This window comes from Ammospiza caudacuta, chromosome 7 (assembly GCF_027887145.1).
Source record: "Ammospiza caudacuta isolate bAmmCau1 chromosome 7, bAmmCau1.pri, whole genome shotgun sequence".
Classification (NCBI taxonomy): Eukaryota; Metazoa; Chordata; class Aves; order Passeriformes; family Passerellidae; genus Ammospiza; species Ammospiza caudacuta.
In genome coordinates this window covers 10,064,150-10,091,316 of record NC_080599.1, presented here as the reverse complement: position 1 = coordinate 10,091,316, position 27,167 = coordinate 10,064,150, and the positions used below count along the sequence as shown (strand labels likewise).

At 52.9% G+C, this 27,167-nt stretch overlaps 1 protein-coding gene across 1 annotated transcript in view; it reads left to right on the top strand.

Annotated features, from left to right (window-relative positions):
- The window catches only part of LOC131559639 (Fc receptor-like protein 5), a 28,335-nt gene extending 8,575 nt beyond the window's left edge, over positions 1 to 19,760 (top strand). The window contains 6 exon segments of the mRNA XM_058808055.1: positions 9,990 to 10,051; positions 10,446 to 10,700; positions 10,790 to 11,092; positions 11,625 to 11,658; positions 11,746 to 11,817; positions 19,682 to 19,760. Coding sequence (XP_058664038.1) covers positions 9,990 to 10,051; positions 10,446 to 10,700; positions 10,790 to 11,092; positions 11,625 to 11,658; positions 11,746 to 11,817; positions 19,682 to 19,760 — 805 coding nt within the window.
- The last annotated feature ends 7,407 nt before the right edge of the window (positions 19,761 to 27,167 follow it).

Here is a 27,167-nt window from a genome sequence, read left to right as displayed (position 1 = left end):
AATTAGTGCCTAGAGTTTTGCAATGGATGACAGAATGGAACTGGATTACTCGACCTTTGAGAGAAGAACGCCCCATAGAAGGAGCTATTACAGCCTTTACAGATGCAGGAAAGAAATCAAGGCGTGCTGCTGTTACCTGGCAAGAAAAGGGACAATGGAAGCATCAACTCCTCACAGCAGACCCTGCAGATAGCTTACAAACTCTGGAATTGTTAGCAGTAGTATGGGCGGTATCCAACTTACAGGAGCCTTTAAATGTGGTCACAGACTCTATGTATGTTGCAGGAGTAGCCAAACGAATAGAGGAAGCAGCAATTAAGGAAGTGAATAATAAACGATTGTATGAGTTACTGATACATTTAAGGAAGGCTTTACGAGAAAGAAATGCAGCATATTCTGTGATTCATATTAGGAGTCATAAATGGTCTGAAGGTTTAGGAGAAGGGAATGAACGTGCAGATAAATTGGTTACCCTACCCATTGATAATTCTTGTCCTATTGACAAGCTCACATTGGCCAGAGAAGCACATAGTAGATATCATCAAAATGCAAGAGGTTTAGCAAAACACTTTGAGCTGAGTTTGTCAGAAGCCAAGGCCATTGTCAGAGCATGTCCAACATGTAGTTATCATAATGGTGGGATAGGTCTAGGCATCGGGGTAAATCCTCGAGGTTTAGAAATAAATGAGAAATGGCAAATGGATGTTACACACATAGCCAGATTTGGTAAAGTCAAGCATGTGCACGTCACCATAGATACATATAGTCATTACATATGGGCTACGGCTCAGGCAGGAGAGAAAGCTACACATGTTATCAGACACCTGTTAAGTTGTTTCGCTGTTATGGGAGTTCCAAAGAGTATTAAAACCAATAATGGTCCAGCTTATATAAGTGCTAGGGTTCGGAAATTTTTGAATCAGTGGTCTGTTAAGCACGTGACAGGTATTCCACACTCTCCTACTGGACAAGCAATAGTGGAAAGAGCAAACGGTACCCTTAAGCAGTATATTGAAAAACATCAAGATTTGGCAGATCCACAAGCATGTTTGGCTAAGGTTTTGTATGTGATTAACCATTTATGCATTTTTGGGGAAGATGATACCCCTCCTGCAATGAAACATCATCCAAGGTCAGGTCAGGAAAATACTAAGGAAACAGAGGTCTGGGTTAAGTATAAGAACCCGAGTACAGGATTATGGGAAAAACCTGCAAAAGTATTATATTGGGGTCGGGGGTATCTTTGTGTTTCCTCACCTACAGGGCCTTTGTGGGTGCCTGCTAAGTGGACTAAACCTGTTTTTGATGCAGCCTCTGGTGGATCGCCTCACGGAGGAGGACAGGGAGCGACTGGGGAAGAAACTGCTTCTAGTCCTACAACCACTACTGTTACAATTGAAGGGGTACTCGGAAGCGTTGGACAGAGCACTGACACGTCACTATCGGACAGCCCAGGAGCTGATTGGTTTTATTGACTCATTATCAACTTTTCATTTAACGAATCCAGCGAAACTACATTGCCTTGACTGTTACAATCCACATTGTGCTGCCTGGATAGCTCTACGTTGTGGGGGTTGTGAAAGAACTTTTTGGATAGAACAATCACTATTGTGGGATTTGTGGTGTCATACTTGTGAACAAGAGCACACGTGGGGTAAAAGTTGGCAAGATGAATTAAGGAGACAAACAGGGCAAAATGCATATATAGCTTTAAATCTTTATGAGTCTCCTGAACAGAAAATTCTTGCTTATTATCGATGGGAACTACAATGTATTGTGAATAGAATTAAGGTTCAAAGTAAATCACGTATAGTTTCTATAAGGTGTAGGAAATTAGTGCCTTTAACACAGCATTCAATTGTAGGACCCTTCAAAGGGGATCCTGATAGAGCATTAGATTGCTGCATTGACAAGTTGCAAAAATTGAGTTTGCAAGTGGCAGGACCAGTGAGATCAGGAGCAGCAAGATTAAAGACAGATAAGAAAAAGAAGGCAAAAGGGGAAGGGTCTCATTTGAATAAGGGTATCAGTGATTGCTAATTAATTTTCTATGATTAGAACACTTTTACAGTTGTGGGATCCTCGGGAAGATATAGTTGTTGAGGAGGATAACGAACAAGAACTACGATTACGAAATAAGATACACCTTGTGTTAAAGAGAGACCTTGAGCTGTTAGCCTCATACAGTAAAAAGGCAGAAGAGGCTTTGCGATCACCACCATTGAATTGGTTGCTTTGGATTGAAGAACCACAATTTCATACTGGTCCTTACTTATATTCACTTCCTTGTTACGTTTGCAAAAGGGATAATGATAAATGCTATGCATGGGTAGCTTTGCATTGTGCAGATTGTAATCAGGTTTATTGGTATTCACAGAGGTCAGTAGATTATTTATGGTGTAAACCTTGTTCTGGAAAGTGGATTCAAAATTATTTCTGGGTTAGAGCTCTTGAACAAAGTACTGGCCTGCCAGGACGGACAGGATTACAGCTTTTTGAGAGCGCAGAACAAGTGATTATAGCGTATCTTAGGTGGAAGTTGCAGGAAAACCTTAGAGTATTTGAAATTACTAAAGCCTCACGCATCATAGCAGCTCGCTGTAAAGCTGATTTGCCTTCAAACTTATCTCATGCTATACCTGTGAGCAAGGATGCTGATTTAGAATTAGATCAGTATATTCAAAAATTAACTCAGCCTTACAATAGACAATCTAACAAACCAGGGAAAAGACAGCGAAGAAAGGAAAAACAACGCAAGCAGAAGGAAGAAAGGGAGAAGCAAAGCAAGCAGAAAGAAAAATGAGGTTTGTTCTTGTTATACTGCTCAATGCTGTAGCAAGTGAAGCAGTAGGAATAACACACTTTAGTCAACCAAGGGAAAATTTATGGGTGACACTTGCTAATCAAACTAACCAATCATCACTTTGTCTTAGTCTTGGAGGAGTCACTAACCCATTTCGAACATGCCTGGTGGGACTTCCGGTGTGGTCTCCTGGAGAATTTTGCAGTTTGATAAACAACCAAACCTTATGTATGTCTAACATGTCAAACATCACATTGCCAGTGCAACAAGGGTATACTGCAGGTCAGAGTGATGGCTATCGTCAATGCTTACTAATCCAATCACTTAACACCTCTTTGCATTCTCCTCCTGAGGAATTGGATCTTTTTGGAAGTACAAATGCCAGCGTATCTAACACTACAGCTGGTGGATGGTTTAGCTTCAGACTTTTGGGTGCTCAGAATTTAAACCAACCTAAAGAAACATGGGCCACCCTAGATTCATCCCTGAATGTGAGTGAATTCTCTCCACAGCATTACAATCAATGTAACGGCACAAATATCACAGCACCAATGAAATTACCCACAGGAATATTTTTGATTTGTGGAGACAGGGCGTGGAATGGCATACCAGCTAAACCACAGGGTGGACCCTGTTATTTGGGAAAATTGTCACTGTTTCACCCTAATGTGTCCTTGCTAATGCAGCTGAGTCAAAATTCAAACAGGAAAAGACGTAGTATACATGACTTAGACTGCAGCAAGATAGGAGATCCATGGTTTTGGGGCACATTCAAACAGGTGGTGGTTTCAACTATCTTGCCAGGAGGATCTGCCAATAAAGCTATGAATTTAGCAAAACAATTAGGATGCTGGGCAAGGGATGAGCTGAACAAGACATCACAAATTCTAGACATGTTAACTGCAGATGTGCAAAGTGTTAACCATGCTGTTTTGCAGAATAGAGCTGCTGTAGATTTTTTGCTCTTAGCACAAGGGCATGGATGTGAAGAGTTCGAGGGAATGTGTTGCATGAATCTGTCTGATCATTCGGTGTCCATTCACTCTAAGATAAAAGAATTGCAACAGGGACTTCACAAACTTAAGGAAGAAGACGGTTTAGGAATTGACGAATGGCTTAAAGGCTTAGGACTTGGACCGTGGCTGAGGAACCTTGTGATCTATGCTATAGGCCTGCTGGGTGTAATCTTACTGTTTTTGCTTATTTTGCCTTGTATCTTTAACTGTATTCAAAACATGGTCAGCCGTACAATAGCAAAAACATGGCAAACTAATCTCCTTGCGCAAGAAGAAAACGGGGGAAATGTGGAGAGATTTATTAATAATTGGTTAGCTGAGAAAGGCCACGCTGAAATAATGCCGCTGGTTAAGCTGAAAGAGAAAAGCCAGCAGTCAGCAAGCTAAAAGGAAAGGTCAGCAGTGACCTTGCTGCAACATGAGGAAAGGGAGTAGAGATATTCCTGAATATATCCTGAGAATATGTAGAAAGTATCAAAAGTAGAACCATAGGAATGTAGAAGTAGGCGTAGATGCTGATATGTAAGCTGACCAATCCTGAGCTCAACTTTTGCAATATGTATGAAGCTTATTATTAACTGTATTTAACCCGCCGTACTGATCAATAAAATTGGGCCTATGATGATCAACGGATGTCTGGGTCTCCTTCCTTCGACACCTGAGCATATGTCCTCTGGGAGTGTCTGTCCTATCCACGCTGAAACCCAGGAGTTGTTAAGCATCTTGGTATATGGGAAAAATATCTGCCAAGGAAAGTGGAAACCTTGCTGGAATAAGAAGACCAGTCTCCAAAAGCATTTTTTTTTCAAAAATGATGGGGCATCCATGCAAAAGTGTAGGAAAAGAAATAAACATTCTTTATGAGGAAATTAATAAAAAAGAAGAGAACAAACAATACAAAACCAGAACATTTCCTTCTCAGTGCTTTGTTCATCTTTGGTGCAGTTACAACTGCGGCCAGCAGGGGGCGCTCCGGTCCAGCTCCATCCCCTCAGGGGCCGTGGCGGCCTCGGACGGGAGGGAGGAGGGGAAATCGCTCCTTTTGCAAACTCACGGGCACCAATCGGTCCCAGCACCACCACCGGCAGCGGGCAGAAGCCGCCAAGGCAGCAGGTTGGATCCCAGTGCCCACTGGCAGCGTAGCAGTGTCCCGTGGCCAGGCACATGCCCTGCACAACACCCGTGACTGCTCTCCATGATCCTAAATGGAAGGAAGGCAGTGCCTGACCCCAGGCAGGTCTCAGGTCCACAGCAGCACCTCTGCTGGCTTTATGCCAGGATTCCTGCAAGTCCTCAGCCTTTCACTCCCTTTTCCTCTTTCAGCCTGGGTACAGCAGCTCTGGGAATGCTGAATTCCTCTGGGATGTTGAGGAGCTCAGGGGACTGCAGAGCATGTTTCGAGTTCCTGCTCTTCCTGGCCACTCCTTGTCCCAACACAGAAGCCACAAGGGACGATGAGGAGGAAGAAGAGAGCAGAGCTACAGCCCCAAGGGCTCTGCAGCAGTATCTGGAGCACAGGGACAGCCTGGGATGGGAGCAGTGCCTTGGGATGGAAAAATGGGGCAAAATTGGAGCTGATTGGGCCAATGCCCCTGTTCTGCTCTGGGTGCTGCAGACCCTTAAGGAGGCATTGTAATTAAGACTGGGGTCCCAAAGTTCAGCCATGCTCCTAAAGCATCCCTGTTCACAAACACACGGCTCTGCTGCCTCTCCTGGGGATTTTGGGCTACACAAGGTAGCACTGGATACAATTTGGGGGTCCGATGCTGCCAGCTTGGTCCACAAGGAGCTTTTAGGCTGCCGGGAAGGTTTTTGCTGCTACTGGGGATGATTCAGTGCCTGTGCCATGTGGCCGCTGCTCCCCACTGGTTGGCCAGGAAGGCCGAGCTGGAGCAGTGTCTGAGGTGGGAGTGGCTGGATAAGGTGGCCCACAGGAACAGCACCTGGCCATGCAGGTGGAGCCGGAGCCCTGGGAATTCCGCAGGGTGCTCAGGTGAGACCCACGGGGGCCCATGTTGGGGCACCACTTTCCATTCCTGCTTCCCCCAGATTTTGGGACGGAGCAGTGACATCCATTGGCTCTCAAACCCCTCAGGGCTCAGGCACAGCCTCACAGGAGGTCCCGGGGTGATTCAGGTGCTCCTGGGCTCCTTCCAAACAAAGAGCAGCGCTCCGGGAGCGGTTGGCACATCCCGAAGGAGCAGCTCGGGGCTGCTGGAGCCTGAGTGCTGCGGGCAAGGATGGCGTGAGGGAGCCGGGCCCCGCTCAGCCGGCGCTGCCCCAGGAATGTCTCATCCTGCAGGGGCTCGGCAGCCTCTGCTGGTGCTGGCCCTGGGGCTGTCGGGGGGCGCAGCCGGAGGGGCAGGGGGGGCAGCGGGTGGGAGGGGCCGGGATGGAGGGACCGGCACCCCACTGGGGAGCCCCGAGCATGGAGGGAGAAAAATGGCGGAGGGGAGACCCCGGGACAGGGGAGAGCAGAGACCCTGCGGTGGGGTCTGCGGAAAGGAGGGACTGCAATGGTGGTCCCAGAGCACCGGGAAGGGGCCCAGCTGCCATCGCGCTGCAAGTGCCGGGACGGTCACGGGCTGTCCAAACTGACTGTGGCAGCGTGTCCGAAGCCACTGTCGCGATGTGTCAGGACCGAGCATTGCCAGGGTAAGGCCCCCACAGGTCTGGGAAGTGAATCGGGGCAGAGGCGGGGAAGAGCCTTATCTATTCCCCGTGCCCTGTGCGGGTGAGGAGAGCAGTGAGGGAGCAGTTTTGGGGACATCTGGAATCGAGACAGGATCACTCCCCACAGCCTCACCACAGCCACCGAGTAGAGCCCCTGCTTGACATTTCCATCCTTTTCTCTCTTGTCTCACAACTGAGCCCGAATCCAAAAATACTTTCCAGGATGTTCTAAAGGGCTGCAGGTTTGAGACAGGAAGGAGGAGGAGGGTCCTGGTCAGATTGTTGAGAAGATGGTTGTTGTCTTTGCAGGATTTTTTGGTCTCTATCAGTCCCTTCCCTAGAAGGACAAAATGATCAATTGCTGCATTTCTGGACTTGTTCTCCCACAGCTGCTTTTTTAGGGGGAGTTTCCAGCCAGCCCTGCTCTGAAAACCATCAAAGGCCGCCTCAGAGCCACTGCTTGGGCTCCCTTTGGATTTTGTGCTTCTTGCAGGGCTGAGCATACCACAGGCAGGCCTTTTTCCCCCACAGAATTCTCATCTTTGAAGCATGTGAAAAACACATTCTCTCTCCTGTGAAAATTTTAAAAGTTTAATAAAGGACAATAGGAGACAAGGACCATAGAGCAAAGGTTGTTATGGGTGGGTGCATCCTGGCACTCAGCCAAGAGCACACTGTTCTCTTCCAGTTTACCTCTTAGATACCTTTTCCCTTAGTTAAGCCTGTTGCATATTCATATACCCTTATGCATAGAAAACTTTTTCCCCAAACTAATTTATATTCCATGAATTGTTTAACATGGCTCATCCTTGGATCTGCCTTTTTACTCATCCTTGGATCTGCCTTTTTAGAGAATTATTCCTTGGTTGTGCTTTTAGTCCTTTCTTATCATCATCTTCATTTCTGGGCCTGGGTCCACACTGTCTTCAGGCAGTGAGTGCTGATAGTTGGCATATCTGTAGCAGGTGTCCTCATCCTGTCTTCATCAGATGTATCCCATCCAAGCAGGCATTTTAAGACAAGCATACTTATTTCAGCTATTTAACAAAGCTTAATGAACAACAGAAATAAAAACTATATCTTTGTAACAAAGTTATTTTAACATTACATATATAAATTCCATTTTAAAATTTGTAAAATTCCAGTAATATAATATGTATTTACAATACATGGTGAGAGGGACAAAGTGAAAAATTGCTGCATTTCTGGACTGATTCCCTCTCAAATGCCTCTGCAGGGGAGTTTCCAGTCAGCCCTGCTCTGAAAACCATCAAAGGCATATGCAGAGCCACTGCTTGGGCTCCCTTTGTGGTTTGTGCTTCTTGCAGGGCTGAGCAAACCACAGCCAGGCCTTTCTCCACCCACAGAATTCTCACCTCTGCAGCAGCTCTAAAGCTGCCAGAATCAAAGCCAAGGGGGCAGGGGGGACCCTCAGGTGCTGGCTGCCACCTGGGGCTGGGCAGAGCAGGGCTGGGCAATGGCCATCCCTGTGCAGTGGGGCTGGGCCATGGCTGGGCCCCACCCTTGGATGGCCACTGGCTTCAAGGAGCAGGAATTTGGGAGCTCCTTCCTGGCTGGGGCTCCATTCCCCAGCTGCTCTCGCTGGCTCAGATCCTGCAGGGGATGAGCAAGAATGGAGAAGTCTGGAAACACCAGGAGCTGCCATCCCCCAGGACAGGAGCCCCTTGTCCAGAATGTGTCCCCCCTGGGACAGGATCCCCCCAGGACAGGAGCCCCCTGGATGTGTCCCCCCAGGACAGAACCCTCCCCCCCATGTGACACTCAGCACAAACGGCCTCTTCCTTCTGCTGCAGGAGAGAGAAAGTGAAAATGTTGGGGGGGCACTCTCAGACACCCCCATCCCCCACAGCCTCTTCAGCCCTCCCTGCAGACCCCTCATCCCTGCTTCCCCCACCCTGGGATTCCCCTAGCCGGTTCCCTGCTCAAGGCATCCACGGGTCCATCAAGGCACGAACTGGGAGCTTGTGAAATTGAGGGGTAAAATGATGGAAATGGAAATAAAGAGGCGAAAGGTCTCTGGTGTCTATGGGGACGCAGACCCAGACCTTCTTGGAATCTACCTGCGGTGATGCTCCTATGCTCCTAAACCGTAAGTTCCCTGATGAGACTTTGCTAGACCCTGGATCACACAAAAATCTGAGGCACCCAGGGAAGAAGCTTTGACCCAGAGGCTCACCAAGCCACCGCCCATCCCTGGCACCCCATTCCCCTTGAAATCAAATATTCAGAACACCATTCCTTATGTCCCACCTTGCCTGAGACCCCCATGCCACTAATGTCATTCCCCTGGCATGGGGACCTCCATGGCCCAGCATCCCATTCCCAAGGAACCCTCTCCTATTCATTCCATCTCCTGAAATCTCCCTTCACTCAGGACCTTGATTCTCTCAGGACCCCCATTCCCAAAGGGACCCCCATTCCCCCAGCATCCCCATCCTCTGACCCCAAATCCTGGAGCCAATGCTCCCCTGGGATTCCCATCTCTGAGTTGCCCCAGCCCTGGGCACCCCCATTCCCATGGCCCCCCATCCCTGGTGACTCCCCCTACGTAGGATCCCCATTTTCAGGGTCCCCATCCCCGGGACCCCCATTTGTTTGGACACCCATCCCCGGGTCCCCAAACCCTCTGAGTCTCCCACTCATGGGAACCTCTGTCCCACTGTGTCCCACCCAGCCTTGTCCCCATCCTGTTCCCAACCTTTGCACAGCCTGTCCCCACAGCCACATTCCCATGACCCTGTGCTTGTGGCCACCCTGCCCCCACCAGGGGCAACCAACATGTGAGGACAAGACCTGACCTCGTTTCCTTCACCTTTATCCAAAAAGCCACCAGTGAGGGGACAGCTACCCCCAGCAGCGAGTGACAGCCAGTCCACATGGCTGGGAACACCAGGATGGCCGGGAAGGTGGCGCTGCTCCTGTGGGGTGAGTGCCCCGGGTATGGGCCTGACACCCTGAGGATGGGGATGGAGAGGGGAGGGTGCACAGGGGGGCTGAGGGGTCCCCTGAGATCCCCAAGGCCAGCAGAGTCAGTGCATGAGATGACCGAAGCCATAGGGTGGCTTTGGGGACAGGAGAAGGGGGACAGGAATATGTAGACAAAAATGTTGGGGCAGGGATTTTGGGAGGCATCATGGGGCTGGTGGGGTGACCTGTGCCAGCATGGGGTGCCTGTGGTATCCCCAGTTCAGGGGTGTCCACAGTGTGATTGGTGTTGTGCCTGAGCAAGAGTTGGCTGCAGTGTCCCTATCCACAAGGGGTCCATGTCACACAAAAGCACTTTGGGGACAGCCACCATACCCCATGCCCCCGTGCCTCTGTCCCTGCAGTGCCACCCCCACTAAGCCCTGTCCCTTCACCCTTCCAGCCCAGACCCTTGTCCTCACTGGTAAGTCCTCAGGGGATGCCATGGCCCCACCCTGCTGTTCCCAGCCCCACACTGGCCCTGGCAGGCTGGTGTCCCCTGTCATCCGTAGGTGCCCAGACCACCCAGATCCTCATGTAGCCACCCTGGAGGGCGGCGGTGCTGTGGGACCAGGTGACACTGACGTGCAAGTGCTCAGAGACCACCGGTGACACTGTCTGGGTCAGGGACGGGTGGAGCTGGTGGCAGAAGAGACTCAAACACTTCAATGTCACCGAGAGTGGCACCTACGCCTGTTTCAGAAGGGACACTGGGCTCAGCCCCCTTGTGACAGTCTCACCATTCCCTCTCTGGTTTTACATACTCTTCCTGGTGTCTCCCCATCTTCCTCTCCAAGTTACTCATCCTTGAGCCCTCCATATTTCCTTGGGGTCCTGTTCCAAGCCCCCCTCCTATCTCTGTGCCTCCTTTTCCTCACTGTGGTCCCACTTGCCCTCTCCCATCCCTCCCCACACAGGTCTCTCACTGTTCCCTGGTGTCCCCCCATCCAAGGGGTCCTGCCCTTGAGGGGTGTCCCTGTAAGTGCAGTCCCCTGGGGGACAGGTGGCACTCAGGGACCCCCTGGTGCTGAGCTGCGCGGTGGCTGCGGGGACAGGTTCCCTGTCCTTCTCCTGGCACCGGGAGGGCACAACGGCAACGCTGGGCACTGGCCCCCACCTGGAGCTGAACCACGTTGGGGGCAATGACAGCGGCCAGTACTGGTGCCGGGTCAGTGATGGGGACAGCGTGGCCGAGAGTGTCCTCCTGAATGTCACCGTCCTGGGTGAGTGGGACGCTCGGGCTGGGGGTGACTCCACTCACTGCACCCCCATCCCGCCTCGCCAGGTGCCAACCCTGTCTCTTTCCCCACAGTGCCTGTGGCCAATGCCACCATCACCCCTGGTCCCCTGGCACACCAGGTGCGTGCAGGTGACAACGTGACCATGCACTACTCGGTGCAGGTGGGCTCAGCCCCTGTCACTTTCACCTGGCTGCACAACGGGAAGGAGGTGGCCAAGGGTCCTGTCCTGGAGATTAGGGACATTGATGTGGGACATTCAGGCACCTACCAGTGCGTGGCCAACAACCAGCTGGGACAGGACGGGCACCGCGTGTTCCGGGCACTAAGCCCTGAGCTGGCCCTGGTGGTGACACCTGGCTCACCCTGGGTCACAGGTGGGATCACACCTGGTCACCAGGGAGTGCAGGACCCTTGGGGTGATGGGTGACCCTGATGTGTCCCCCTCTGTTTCTTGCATTGACCACAGGGGTCGGTGGAGCCCTTTTGTTCCTGCTCCTGCTTGTGGGTGTCATTGTGGCCTGGCACCGGTGGCACTGTGTGGGTGGGTGACAATGGGGGGACGGGGGTCATGGAGAGACATTGGAAGGCCCCTAGAGAGGGAGGCCATAGGGCAGCACCCACAGCCCCTGACCAGGGAGGGGCTCAGCCCCCAGTGACCATGGCTCAGAGGCCTGGGGAGCTGTTGGAGGGTCCTGCAGGGATTTTGGAGGGTCTGTCAGGGGTACCCCTCCCTGCCAGGCTCACAGTTCTGGGGGCTCAGGGTGTTGGTACAAGTGGGGTGGGTCAGGGACACTGGAGGGGCTACAGGTATACTGGGGGGGCTTGGGGAGAATTGTGTGTCTGGTGGTGGTTCAGCATTGCCAAGGGTGGATGGGGGCCCCTGGGTCTCCCAAGTCACCTGTCCAGTTTTCTTTGAAGATGCCAGGAAGCACCAGGAAAGGTGAGTGCAGCCTCCAGCCATGATACACCTTTTACCCAAACCCCCAGCACCTCCCATCCCCTTCCACACACCCCCTTGTTCCCACAGGCCCTTCCCAGACCCCCTGGCACCCCCAGTGGAGGATCCTCACACGACGTACATGGAGCTGCAAAGGCAACCGTGGGAATCCAGCAACATCTATGGCAATCTACACCAAAAGTTGTGATCCTCTGGGAAGCGGGAGGCACTGGGTGACAGTGGGGGTGCTCCCTCCATGCCTCCTGTGGTTACCCATCCTTCCAAGGGAGGTGGTCATGGGTCAGGGGAAGGCTACACAGGGCACCCTGTGCTCCCCATTTCCTCTCCCTGTACCCACAAGGGCTCCCCCATCCCTTTGCTGGTACCTGCAGGGGCTCCCCAGCCCCATCCAAGTGCCCAAGTACCCTCAGGGCCTGCCCCATTCTCTCCCCACAGTGCTTGCAGTACACCCAGGGCTTCCCCATTCCCCCTCCCACTACCCCTGTCCCACCCCGCTGTAAAAGGGGGAACTGGGGAGGATTCCTTCTGAAAGGTTTCTCAGATGAAAATGAAGTAAAAACTTGGCAACATTATATCTGAGAACTGTTTATTGATAAAGGAGGATAAGCGTCCGTACTGAAGGAGGAGGGAAGGGAGTAGAAAGGGAAAAGGATAGAGAGGGAAACAGAAGACAGGGACAGCGTTACCACAAGAAGCCCGGGCATCAGCTCGGCAGATGGAGTGTGTGTGCTGCAAGCCAGGGCGAGCCCACATGGCTTTTGTGAGTGGCTGGTCGTGATTTCCAAGGATGGCACCTGCGTGTCTCTGGCATGGGCGAGTGATGGCTGCAGGCTGGCTGCTGCGGGCTGGCTGCGGGCTGGTGCTGCGGCACTGGTGGCTCTGGGCTGGCTGTTGCTGGCTGGGGCTGCAGTGGGCAGGTGAAGCAGGCTCAGTGCTGTGGGCAGCATGGCAAACATGGCAGAGGTGGTAGGTGGGTGCAAGCAGCATCCATTCCATTGGGGAGGCAATGAAGGAACATCCAGGACAAGCAGGAATGAGCTGCCTCATGAAAGCAGCGAAGCAGGGAAGAACGGGTGTGGACAGGGAAGAAGGACCACCAGAGGAAAAGGCAAGGGAGTGGAGTGTCAATGATATTTTTACCCGATGTCCAGGAGGAATGATGCAACTTACCCCATCTTATCAGAAGGCTTATTAAGTACTTTATTATACTATATTATTCTATACTATATTACAATACATCTAAACTGAATCTGCCAAGCACTCAACTGCACTCCACTGCACACAATCACTGCACACAGCCAACAGTCCAGACACACACACCTGGATTCAATTGGTCAGTGAATCAAAACACTCACAACAGAATCCAATTACCAATTCCCTTCAGGTAAACAATCTTCCACAATGCATTCCACTTGTGAACAACACAGGAGCAGTAAATGAGATAAGAATTGTTTGGATCATTCTTTGCCTCTCTCACTGCTTCTCCCAGGTTCAGAGAATGTGAATTCCACAGGGGAGGAGGGCCAAACTGACCCTCTGAGTGAGCCCCTGATCCCTCCAAGAAACCCAAAGCAAAACACTCCTGTTGTGTCACAGTTTGCTGCTTTTATTTGCAAAGGCTCCTCCCAAAGCCCAATTTCCCAGCCATTTTTCCCACACATTTTTCCCAGGCATCTCTCCCACCAGCCAGTGGGAGTCACTCACAGCCCAATCACTGAAGCTTTCTCTCCCAATTCTCTGTTGTGTGAAGCCTTGCCAGGGACAGGGTTCCCAGCACATGTACAATTCACAGAGTCATTTTTCACCTCATGTGTAGCACATGTTGAAACATAAATCCAAATCAGATTTGTTCCTCCTAACCCCCATGTGCTTAGTGGCTCTGCAGTCCCCCTCCCAGTGCTCCCACTAAGGTGGCTTACTGGTGCCCATCCCAGATCCAAGGTGGCACAGCACCTGGTTCCCTGCTCCTGGGAAAAAAATGCAGTTTTTTGGTTAAACTGGCAGAAATGGTGTTTCTATATTCAGCTCTGTCAAGGAAGCTGAACAAAGTAGGAACCTCCCTTGAAATGGAAAATACAACCACCTTCTCTCTGAACTATTGTAACTTTGAAATTATGGGGCTTTTCGGCAAACATGTGGGAGCAGGAATAACAGTTCTTTACTAGTATGTGTTGTGAGAAACAAGTTAATGTAAGTTGACTTTCATGTGATATTATACAAATTGATATTGCATTATTGATTTTATTGTTGATTAAATATTGTGATGTTATTGGGACAGTGATGTGCATTATGGAGTGGCTGATGTTGTTGGGGTGGCCATCCAAGGGTGGGGCCCAGCCATGGCCCAGCCCCACTGCACAGGGATGGCCCTTGCCCAGCCCTGCTCTGGCCAGCCCCAGGTGGCAGCCAGCACCTGAGTGTCCCCCCCTGCCGCCTTGCCTTTGATTCTGGTAGCTTTAGAGCTGGATGGGAAATTGAGGAGAGCCATTCTCAGCAGCATTCCAGAAGCAACTTCCTCTGATAAATCCCTTTTTTTGGGAATGTGGAAGGGGTTCCACCCAGAGCAGGAGGTTCTGGCATTTCCCACTACAGGATAGAAGAGCCTCTTTTTCCTTCATTCCATGGGAAGGTTACCACGGGAAAAGCTTTGGATTCAGTGGGTGGAAGCTGGAGGTTGTCTTTCTCATGGAATTCCTCTACCACCCCTTTTCCAGGGAGTTGGGAAGAAACTCCTCAGCCCAGTGCAATATTCCCTGGTGTGAGAGTTTGTCAGAATTTTCCCTCATCTGCCTCACAATTGTCCGTGGGAGATCACTGAAGAGAAGACCCCCCCCGCCCCATCTATATCTGGCTCTGAAGGAGAAAAGTCACACGCCATGGGCCTTGAGACCTGAAAGCTCAGTGTTAAGCTATTGTTTTCACAAGTGCGTTTGCTGTATGCTAAGAAGGGGCACCATGCTCTGTTTGCAACAATAGCAGCTTTGGAAGCTGTCCCACCTCTCAGCCTGGCTGGACTTCTCCTGAGTTTCAGGTGGTCTCCCACCGAAGACCCTCACCTGTTTTACAACCACCGTGACAGACAGAGATGTAAAAAGCCTCTCCATCAAGGACTGAGACACGAAACTCCTAAAAGTCCTCTCTGCTCCTTCCTAGGACTGGGACGGAAACCCCCAGCCCAGGGGAGGTGTGTGGGGGAGGCAAGCTGACCAAAGCGAGATGTTTGCCTGCAGATTGTGACCACTGGAGCAAGAAAACAATGGCTCTCATATACTGCTGAGAACATAGACTACCTGTTACATCTGTTCCCTATTGTATCTGTTTCCCCCCCTCACAATTTTCAGTCATAAAATCCTCTGAGTTAGCTACAGCCTTTGAGATCTTCCTAGCGTAGCAGGCGGATCCTCGACTGGACTGCACCAAAGGACTTCGTCTCTGCATTGGTAGCTATATCCCCTCTCTCTCTCCCTCTCTCTCTCTCTCTATCTTTTTCTCTCCCTTAATCTCTCTATCGCATTTTTGCTGTGGTTATTTCAATAAAACTGCATTTGTTTTGATTATCACTGCAAACACCCTCGTACCGTTTGGTTTTTTGCACTCTGAGATCATTTCTACGAACCATCAGGTCATCTGTCCACTAGGACGGACACTGACACCTGGATATAATAAAGGCAGTGCAGAAAACATCTCATCCACCAGCTGGGCCGGGATCTGAAATTCTTCTATTGGGAAAAACAGAGCTGCTGGCAAAGGATGGGACATCCAGGAATTTGGGAATCTTCCATTGGGAAGAGCAGAGCTGCTGGCAAAGCGTGAGGATGAAGCAGAATTCCCATCACTCCAACATGGATGAGCAAGGATGAGCAAGGATGAGCAAGGGCCCCATGACACGGAAAACATTCTGGGGTTCCTGTTCTGACAGGGATTGAATCATTTTCCACCAGGATTTGGGAAAATTCCCTGACTTGGGGTCCGTCAAGGGAGTTCACTGTGAGGAACTGGGCAAGGACCATCCTGGAGATGGAGATCCCTGGGGATGGAAGGTGTGCATGAAGGATGCAAGAAATTACAGAATCACAGAATCACAGAATTTCTAGGTTGGAAGAGACCTTTAAGATCATTGAGTCCAACCCATGTTCTAACACCTCAACTAGATCATGGCACCAAGTGCCACATCCAGTTCTTTTATAAACACATTGAGGGATGGTGACTCCACCACCTCCCTGGGTAGATGATTCCAGTATTTGACCACTCTTTCTGTGAAAAACTTCCTCCTGAATTCTAGCCTATATCTCCCTTGGTGCAGCTTGAGACTGTGTCCTCTTGTTCTGTCTGTTGTTGCCCGGAGAAAGAGACCGACCCCCAGCTCACCACAGCCACCCTTCAGGAAGTTGAAGAGGGTGATAAGATCACCTCTGAGTCTCCTTTTCTCCAGGCTGAACAACCCCAGCTCCCTCAGTTGTTCCTCATACAGCTTGTGCTCCAAGCCCCTCACCAGCCTTGTTGCTCTGTTTTGCGGAGAAAAGAAGAAACTTCACAACTTTATAAAAGTTGTAAAGCCTGGTATGCCTTTATTACGACGCGCGTGCATCGTCGGATGTAAGCCTCCCCAAAAGGCATGCGTACCCCTGAGGATTTCAAGTCTCCTTTTATCCCCCTTCCAAATGCATATGCATACAGTTTCACAATTGGTTCATACATATTCATTCCGCGTGACATTTTTCGCCAGTTCTTCTTTATCAAAGGAATTCCTAGGTCGGGGGCAAATCGACCATGTGGTCGTTTCTGTTTTTCTTTCTCTGTCTCCTCGCTGTCCCCGGCATGCGAGTTTTTCCTTCAGCTTTGGCCTCACAGACTTTTCACCTCTCCTAGACACTTCACCTAATTCAGAATGGATCTCTACTCTGTCTCAGTGTCACCTGGTCCCACAGCACCGCCAGCCTCTGGGGGGGCTCCATCAGGAGCTGGGTGGTCTGGGCACCTGTGGGTGACAGGGGACAACAGCCTGCCAGGGCCACCATGGGGCTGGGGACAGCAGGGTGGAGCCATGGCATCCCCTGAGGACTCATTAGCGAGGCTGAGGGTCTGGGCTGGAAAGGAGAAGGGACAGGGCTGGGTGGGGGTGGCACTGCAGGGACAGAGACACATGGGGCACCGGGTGTGGGGACACCCATGCACCAAATCCCTGTGGCACAGACACTTTGGGAACAGGGACACCGAGGCCACCCTGGGCTGAGGCAGAACATGGGGACACTGTGGACACCCTGGGCACAACGACACCACAGACACAGCCCACGCTGGCCCAGGTCGCCCCCACCAGCTCATGATCCCATCCCCACAGCCACATCCTCACCTTTCTTGTCCCCTTCTATCCCTTCATCCCAGTTCCCTTGTCCCTATGCCCAGAGCTACCTGAGCCCAAAGGTGCCAGTCCCCACATTCCTGTCCCCATCCCCAAATTCCTGCCCCCCCTTCCAGTCCCCAGAGCCACCCTGCATCCCCAGTCCTACCAGTGTCCACTGTGGGTAACATGGACTGGCATTGCTGGCATTGGGGAACTGCAGGCCCCCTGTACCCCATCCCCGGGGTGTTAGGCCCGTGCCCGGGGCACTCACCACACAGGAGCAGCGCCACCTTCCTGGCCATGCTGGTGTCCCCAGCCATGTGGACTGGCTGTCACTCCTTACCGGGGGCGGCTGTCCCCTAGGTGGTGGCTCTTTGGCCAAAGCGGAAGGAAGCAAGGTCAGGTCTGATCCTCATGCATAGGTGGCACCTGGTGGGGGCAGGGTGGCCACAAGCTGAGGACAGGCTGTGGGCAGGGTGGGGACAGGATGGGGACAAGGCTGGATGGGACACAGTGGGACATGGTGTTCCTAGGAATGAGGGGCTCAGTGACTTTAGGGAGCCAGGGCTGGGTGTCCAGGGGAATGGGGAGTCCCAGGGATGGGGTCCCTGGGAATGGAGGTCCTGAAGAGGGGGAGTCACCAGGGATGGGGTTGCCATGGGAATGGGGTTCCCCAAGCATGTGGGGACTCGGGGATGGGAGTCCCAGGGGAATGTGGGCTCCAGGGATTTGGGGTCATGGGATGAGTATACTGGGGGAATGAAGGGTCCTATAGTAATGAGGGTCCTGGGAAAATCAAGGTCCTGGGGAAAGGATGATTTCAGGGGATGGAATGAACCAGAGAGAGTTCCTTAGGAGGGGGGCTCTGGGCCATGGAGATCCTGGGGAATGTAAATATTGGGATAGAGGTCCCAGGCAAGGTGGGACCTAAGAAATTGGGTACCCTTGATTTGATTTCCAGGGGTATGGAGGTCCCAGGGATAGGCAGTGGCTGGATGGACCCTTACGTCCCAGCTCCTTCCCAGAGTGCCTCAGATTTTGGGTGATCCAGGGCTCAGCACAACCCCCACAAGTTGCTAGCAGACTGGGTGTGACTCCAGACAGATTCTAAGGGGCTCTAGGCCTGTGGAGCTGCTGCAGAGTTGAGAATTCTATCGGAGAAAAAGCCCAGCCTGTGGGTTTGCTCAGCCCTGCAAGGAGCACAAAACCCAAAGAGACCCCAAGGAGTGGCTCTTTTGAGAGTCTTTGATGGTTTTCAGAGCAGGGCTGGCTGGAAACTGCCCATGCAGTGGCAGCTGAGAGGGAATCAACCCGAATATGCAGCAATTGTTCATTTGTTCCTCTTGGTAAGGCACCAAGAGAACCATAAAACTACTGCGCAATCCACCACACTGAGCTCAGCAACTTGACTCAGACTGTCTTCTTTGAATTAAACCTGCAGCAACCCAGCCTTCTGCAACCTCATGGAAAGAATGCTTGGGTTCAGGTCGTGGCCACCAGACAAGATTGAAAATTGTGGAAATACTGTTCAGGGGCTCTGCCTGCACCCATGGTGGGGCTGTGGGGAGTGACCCTGTGTAGATTCCAGGTGTCCCCAAAGCTGCTCCATCCCTGCCCTACTCACCTGAGTTATAGGCAGATGGTTTGCAGGAATTGTGGCATAATGCCATCATAGGTGCTGCTGTGGTACTGAGACCTGCCTGGGGTCAGGCACTGCCTTCCTTCCATTTGGGATAATGGAGAGCAGTCACAGATGTTGTGCAGGGCGTGTGTCTGGCCCCGGGACACTGCTACGCTACCAGTGGGCACTGGGATCCAACCTGCTGCCTTGGTGGCTTCTGCCCGCTGACGGTGGTGGTGCTGGGACCGATTGGTGCCCGTGAGTTTGCAAAAGGAGCGATTTCCCTTCCTGCCTCCCGTCTGAGGCAGCCATGGCCCCTGAGGAGAGGGAGCTGGACCGGGGCACCCCCTGCTGGCCGGGAGTGCTCCCTGCAGCGCCCCCTACTGACCGTGGTTGTAACTGCCACAAAAACCAACAGTGCTGAGCAGGACAGAAAGTTCTGGGTTTGTGTTGTTTGTGTTGTTTGTTCTGTTCTGGTTTATAAATTTCTCAGTAAAGAGCTGTTCTTCCTTTTCCTACAGTTCTGCCTAGAAACCCTGTAATGTTTGAAATTAAAGAGAGTTTTAGGCATGGGTCTTCTTTCTATTCTTGGAAGATTCCCACTTTCTTTGACAGATATTCCTCATTTAAATGAGTTTTCAGTTCCTGGGTTCCAGCATGAATGGGACACACACACCAAGAAAGTCAGGGTCAAGGACTTGACCACCTCATGCTCTTAAAAGTCAGCTGGGCAACCAAGAGCCCTCTCCCCAGCTGGCATTTCTGGCCACCTGGCCACGCAGGAGCTGGCTGTGGGAGAGCGTCACCCTGTCCCCGGTGTACAATGGCTGACAGACTGATGGACAGACGGAGCCCTGTCTCACCAAAAGCAAGGCCTGACCCACCCCTGCCACACGCGGCTGTTCCAAAATTACTCCAGACATCAATCTTTTCCTATCTCTGATACCCCACCCTGTGCCATGGCCTGATCCTGACTGCCAGGGCAAAGGGGGAGGCTCTGGAATCTCCACAGGGCCTTTGTGACATCCTGGTGTGGGGAACAGGGCAGAGGAGGGATTTGAGACAGGGGACAAGAGAATCCAGAGCCTCCTGAAGGCCACTTTGGCCATCAGAGCAAAGTAGATCCTGCCAGGTTCCTCTGGTGGAGGAAACGTGCTGAGGGAAATGTCTGGGGTTTGCTCCTTTTCAGTGGATATCCCTGGAAACTGTTTCTTTTTTGACAATTTGGACTCTGAACCTTGCTGCTGTTGGTTTTTTACTCTGGTTGCTGTTTCATGGAAATTGTTCTTCTCTCAGCCCTTTGGGATCTTTTTGCCTCCATGGGGAGGGCGAGGGGCACTTTTTAGTGGCAGCACACACACGAGTTGGTGCCCATGGGTGGGGACCTCCAGTGCCCCCCAGTTCCCCACAGTATCATGGCACAACCTCATTGATGTCCCTGGACTTCCGTGGTCGCCCCTGGTGTTCCCGCAGCTCCGTGTAGGTCACCTGGGGATCCTGGAGTGTGGTGGCAAGGGGGGACACTGCGAGAGACACAGGCTGTGGGATCTGAATGGGGTGACACTCGTGGGTGATATGTCCCTCTGCGTGTGTCCCTCCCGTACACTACTCACCCCCTGCCCTCTTGGTGACCACAACATGGGCATACAGCACCTCCCCGTCTTCTGGGGGGGCCAGGGGATTGGGGGGGGCCCTGAGGGTATATAGGGGATGTGGGGGAGGGGATGGAAGGGCTTGGGGGTTGGGGCAGAAGGGGAGAGTGTGGTTTGAGCCCCTCATTCACATTTCCTCTTACTTCCTGGCAGCTGCAAAAGAAAGAGGGAAGGAGTCACTGTGTGGTCCCAGGGTCCTGACCCCTCTCAGCATTCCTGAACCCCCATGGTATGCCCAAGCATTTCTGAAGCCCCCCAGAATCTGTGGACCTCTCCAGTGCCCCTAACAAAGTCAGCATCAAGAACCCAAGCCCAGCTGGACAGAGAACCCCCAAAGAACCCCAGGGCCCCTGAAAGAACCCCCAACATCCCTACAGGACACTCCAGCACCTCCCCAAACCCTACAGGATGCCCAGACAAGGTCACAGTTCTGGGTCTGTGGGTGCTGCCCTATCGCTCCCCAACTCTGGGGGCCTCTACAGCTCCCTGAGACCCCCATCCTTCCCAGGACACCAGCCTGCCAGGGCCAGCATGGGGCTGGGGACAGTGAGGTGGTACCATGACATCCTGTGAGGACTCACCACTGAGGCTGATGGTCTGGGCTGGAAGGGAGAAGGGACAGAGCCAGGTGAGGTTCATGGGGACACTCTGGACACCTTATGTTTGCACTGGCCACCTCCACCAGCCCTACAGCACCTGCCCCATGGCCACATCCCCATGGCACTGTGCCCATGATCCCATTCCAATGGCACCTGTCCTCCCAGCCCATCCCAAAGCAAAGTGGCCCTTGTCCCTGTCCCTGCATCCCTGATCCCGTGTCCCCATCCCCACAGCTACCCAAGCCCCAGGGCTCTTTCTGCCACATCCTTGTCCTCACATCTCTATCCCCCTGTTCTTGTCTCCACATCCCAGTTTCCCTGTTTCTGTCCCTAAAGCCACCCTAAATCTCTGGTCATACTTGGCTCCATGCCTATGCACTTGCTCTGCTGGCATTGGGGACCTCAGGGGACCCTGCAGCCCCCCTCTACCCCCTTCCCACCAGTCTGTGCCTCACCAGGGCCCATTCCCTGGGCACTCACCCCAAAGGAGCAGTGCCACCTTCCCAGCCATCCCGGTGTCCCCAGCCATGTGCACTGGCTGTCACTCACTGCTGTGGCCACCGCTCCCCTGGCTGGCGGCTCTCTGGATGAAGGGGAAGGAAGGGAGGTCACGTCTGTCCCCACGTGTAGGTGGCCCTTGGTGGGGGCAGGGCAGGGTCAGGATGGGGCCAGGGTGGGGACCTTGTGGGACATAGGTGTGAAGGTGGGAGGTGGCGTGGACATGGTGTTGCCAGAATTTCGAGTCTGAGGCTGTGTAGGGAGCCAGGGATGGATGTTCCCCCTGCCCCCTTGGCTTTGATTCTGGCAGCTTTAGAGCTCCTGCAGAGGTGAGAATTATGTGGGGTAAAAGACCTGGCTGTGGTTTATTCAGCCCTGCAAGAAGCACAAAACCCAAAGGGAGCCCAAGCAGTGGCTCTGCGTGGGCCTTTGATGGTTTTCAAAGGAGGGCTGGCTGGAAACCACCCCTGCAGGGGCTGCTGTGGGGGACCCAGTGTGGAAATGCAGCAACTGATCCCTTTGTTCCTTTGCCCAAGGGTCTGAGAGAGCCCCAGCACTACTGCAAATCCCACAACAATCTGCTCAACAACCTGACCTGGACTCTCGTCCTCCTCCCTGCCTTGCCATGGATAGACAGTGGCTGGATGCCCCGCAACCACCGCAGCCGCTCTGTCACTGCCCTCCGCACCTGGATGGGGAGAGAAAATTGAGAAAAGGGTTCCTGGGTTGAGACAAGGATCAGGAGAGATCAATCATCAAATCCTGTCACGGGCAAAACTGCCTCGGAATTAGAGATATGAGTTGAATTTATTGCTGATGAAATCAGAGCAGGATACGGAGAAGTCAAACCCTTCAATACAGCTTCCCCCTGTTATGAATAGCTATGTAGTCATTGGTTTTCACTATTATATTTGTGTTTGTAAATTTTTTGATACAATAAAGTTTGTAATCACTTTTTAACTGCTTTTGATACAATACAATTTATCAGCCTTTTTACCCTAATCCCTGTGTAGAATATATAGTTCAATGTGATAAATATATTATAGTTTAGCCTCACCCAAAATATCAAGATAGAGACAATGTGCTGTTTATTACAACATTAACTGTTGCAGAAGTAGCTAAAGCCTTTATTTGTGCAACTAAGTGACAATAACTCAGATAATTTTGTGAAATAGCTAATGTTGATTTAATGTACTGGTGGAGTATCTCATCTGTATAAGAAGAACACATTGAAAAGAAACAAGTAAACAAACAATAAAAGAAAGACTGCAAAGAGGAATTTGCCACTGACTCTTTGGCTATCAAGAACTGTCAAACCATAGAACAGGGGGACCTTGTGAGGGAATAAAATATATAAATTTAATCTGTAATATTGCATGGACTTTAAAAATTTAATCAAGGGTCAAACCAAATGAAAGGATTTCCAGAACATGTGAACTGAAAGAATGTTTCAATATGTATAAGCCTCCTGAGTATGTATTTAACAAATACAATGAAAAGCTATGTAAGAAGAATTGCTGTGGTTAACCGTGTGCCTCTGGCGGTTGCCAAGAACCCAGTACACTGTTTACTGTCCCTTTTATCACTTATTAAACATTTTATATGTATGAAGAGTGAGCCTTGTTTCTCAAACAGTTTAATCAAAAAGTGTCATTTTGGGTACAGTAAGAGGGGAAAAATGTCGTGTGCTTCCGTGGCACTGGGAGAGGGATGGAGGAGCTCCACGGGGTCCTGTGAAGAGGAAAAAGAGACCCCTGAGAGGAATCGATGCCCCCCAGTGCACCCAGTGTCACAGCATGCTCTCGTATTCACGGGGGTCCCACTGTGCCTCATGGGGTCCTGACAGCTCCATGTTGCTCACTTGTGGATCGTGAGGTGGCACAAGGCTGGGGGACACCCATGGGGGCCCCGAGAGTGACACTGGTTCTGGGGACCTAGTTGGGGGGTGACACCTGCAGGTGATGTGTCCCTGTCCCCCCCTGTACTCATCCCCTGCCCACTTGGTGCCCATGATGTGGGTATTGAGCACTGTCCCCTCCTCTGGGGGGGTCTTGAGGAGGATGGGGGGGTCTGGGTGGTGTCTGGGGAGGGGGAAAGGGGAGTCCCAGCCCACCCCCCCACTCACCTGTTCTGCAGCTTTCTGGCAGCTGCAAGGGAAATGGGAGGGGGTGACCGTGGGGACACTGGGACCCCTGAACCTTCCTGGGACCTCAGCAGTTCCAACCACCCATGGGATCCCCAAATCCCCACTGCAGCCCTGATTCCCAATAGATCCCTGATTCCCCCCGGACACTCTGAGCACACCTGAACCTCCCCCCCCGAACCTCTGCACCACCGCAGGATCCCCAACCCCCACTCGTGCCCCCAAGTGTCTGGGTCTCCAGAACCCCAAGCCTGGCAGGGACAGGCACCCCCAAACTCCACCAGGACCCTAGAAAGATCCCCCAACATCCCTGCACTGCCCTCCAGGACCTCACCAAGCCCTCCAGGAGCTCAATGTCCCACCACAATGTTCCTCAAAATCCACCCAGGGAAGGCCCTGGAGCCCAACTAAGACCCTCCAAATTCCCCAGAAATCCCTCAGGACCCCCAGGCGAGATCACTGCAGGCTCAGTTTCCCCCAGCTCAGAGGCCCTGGGGGCTGCCGATCTCTGACCCCACTCTGGGGGCTCCCCCTCACTCCAGGACCCCCATCCCCCCTATTGTCACCCACCCCGGCGGTGCCACCAGTGACAGCCCCCGATGACTGCCAGGAGCAGGAGCAGGAACAGGAGGGTCCTGCCAACATTCACTGAGGCAGCCACTGCTGGGGACAGAGTGGGACACATTGGGGTCATCCTGAACTGCAGGAGTCCTGAACACCCTGGTGACCCTATGTGACCCCACCTGTGACCCAGGGTGAGCCAGGTGTCACCACCAGGGCCAACCCAGGGGTGAGTGCCCAGAACAAGCGGTGCCCGTCCTGTCCCAGCTGGTTGGTGGCCACGCACTGGTAGGTGCCCGAATGTCCCACATTGACAGCCCTGAGCTCCAGGAGGGGACCCTGGGCCACCTCGTTCCCGTTGTCCAGCCAGATGAAGGTGACAGGGGCTGAACCCACCTGCACCAAGCAACGCAGGGTCATGGGGTCACCTGCACGCACTTGGTGTGCCAGGGGACCGGGGGTGATGGTGGCATTGGCCATGGGCACTGTGGGGACAGAGATGGGGCTGAGGCCACAGGGAGGGGCTGGCAGGTGGTGTGAGGGGATAGGGACGGGGTGATTGGTGTGATGGGGGATGTTAGGGATGGGGGCACCTCAGGAAGGGGTGAGGGGACACAGGGCAGAGGTGAAGCAACACAAGCAAGATGTCAGGGGCACATGGAGGTGCCCAGGAAGGGGACCTGAGGAGGCTGTGGGGGCTCCCCGTGCCCATCCCCACACTCACAGCACACCGTGACGTGGAGCCGGGCACTGCTCTTCTGCACGGTTCCCGCCTCGGAGCGCACCTGGCAGCTGTAATTCCCTGAGTGGGAGACCCCTATGGTGGGCACCAGTAGCTGCGGGACCCCTGTGGGCCCCCCAGCACCTGCCTGTCCTGGTAGAACATGTGCAGGAGGGGGGCTGGGCCTGGGGCTGCTGAGGCAGCTGAGAGTCAGGAGGGACCCCACAGTGGGCTGGGGGGACCCTCCAGGACCAGGACCGAGAAGAGCTCTGGGAAGGAGAGGGGAGGTGAGGGCTGTGGCTCTGAGTCCATTGGGAAGTGGCTTTGGATGTTTCAGGAGATTGGTGTTCCAGATGCAGGGATGCTCACCGTGCACTGTCAGAGTCACTGGCGCTGACAGTACCCATGATGACACTTCAGAAACCACCAAGCCCCTGCAGCAGTAGTGGCCGCTGTGGTGCAGCTGCAGAGGAGACAGTGACAGCTCGGTCCCACTGAGGGACTCTCCACATCCTTGTCCCAATGGTAGAATCTCACTCCAGTGACTGGCATGTCCCGCCAGTGCTGGCAGCGCAGTGTCACCGTGTCCCCTTCCAGCAGCTCCCAAGTCGAGCTGCAGGAGAGAGGGATCCTTTCAAACCGGGTGTCCCATTTGCATGGGGATCCACCCGTGGGGTCACACCCAAATCAACAGGGATTTCCAATTCCAACACGGAGTCTCCTAGCTAGACTCCGCTAGGAGGGGACAGGGAGGTGACAAAACCAGGAGTTCACACATGTGCTGTGAAGGCGCAGGAGCAGTCAGGGCTTGCCAGTAATTGCTGGGGTGTAAAAGCCAGGCTGACTGCAGCCTCGTAAACAAACCTGGCTGTGCCTCCCCATGGCTCTGCTTCCCACGGGTCTGCCAGGGCCAGAGTGCACACCACGGGGCTGCCAGGGGGGTCTGGGTGCTGTCTCTGCCTTCAGAAGCTTCAGGAAATCACTCCAGAAATCACTGGTCCTGCACCAATGCTTCTTGCCCAGCTGGATGGCAGCAGGAGCAGCCTTTGCTGAGGTGGGGCAGAGCATCTCCAAGCTGAGTCCATCAGCAGGACTCAGACTGAGCCTGGGCCATGCACACCAGGGAGGTGGCCACGGCCTCCAGCTGACCACACAAACCCTGCAGGAGGGGGCTGAGAAGCCATGTGCTGTGTGATGAGTGAGAATATGAGTGCAGCGTGCTCCTCTGGCCAGCCCCTGGGCTGTGACACGCTGGCCTCTTCCCAAGCCGAGCCGCCGCTGCCTCCCGCTGACAACATCCATGACTGATTTGTGGCAATGACATCAGCGCCCACAAACATCCTGCCCTTCCTCACATCCTGCCCTTCCTGCTCTCCCAGCAGCAAGGACACCAGCCTGCCACCAGGCCAGGGTGGAGGAGCACAGCTGGGCTGGCTCCCACCTCACCCCATGGCTGGTGGCACCCAATGGCACCAGCACAGCATGGTGACACCTTCCCTATGCTGGGCAGTGCAGAGTCCAGGTCACAGCACTTGTGGGTGATGTCTGGAAACCATCACCCCATGGAGAACAGCCATCACACTGACCTACCTCCTTTCCATTCTCTGCCTGTTGTGCAGAAGCAAGAAAAATCCTCTGCTTGATCTCAATCAGCCATTTTCAAGTTCCACAGTGGATAGCAGCTATTCCATGGATTCACCTCCACTCTGGAGACAGGCTGAAAGAGGTGGAGGGGAGAATGGAATGCTCTGAGGAAACCTCAGAGCCCCTTCCACTGCCTAGAAGGCTCCAGGAGAGCTGGAGAGGGACTTTGGACTAAGGCCTGGAGTGACAGGACGAGGGGGAATGGCTTCACACTGATGGGGGCAGGGTTAGATGGGATATTGGGAAGAAAATAAGAGCCTTGCACAAGGTTCCCAGAGCAGCTGTGGCTGCCCCTGGATCCCTGGCAGTGTCCCAGGCCAGGTTGGACACTGGGGCTTGGAGCTGCCTGGGACAGTGGAAGGTGTCCCTGTCCATGGCAGGGGGTGGAGAATGGGATTGGCTTTAAGGTCCCTTCCAACCCAAACCATTCTGGGATTCTGTGATTCTCCTCTCCCAAGAGGGCTGAGTGCCCAGAGGAGCTGGAGACAGACCAGTTCTCATGTTGGAAAGCAGGACTTGGACAGGCTTGGTTTAAGTCCATCTTGCAGAACCATTATGTTCAGTTCCAGTTCCCTTTCTTTTCTGTGTGTTCACTGTGAATTCCCCAATGCAGCACAATCTTTCAGCATTCCTGCCATGGGATGAATCTGGGCAGGTTCCCGGGCCTCACTCGCTACTCCCTGTTTATGTCCTTCACGCTGTGCTGTGACA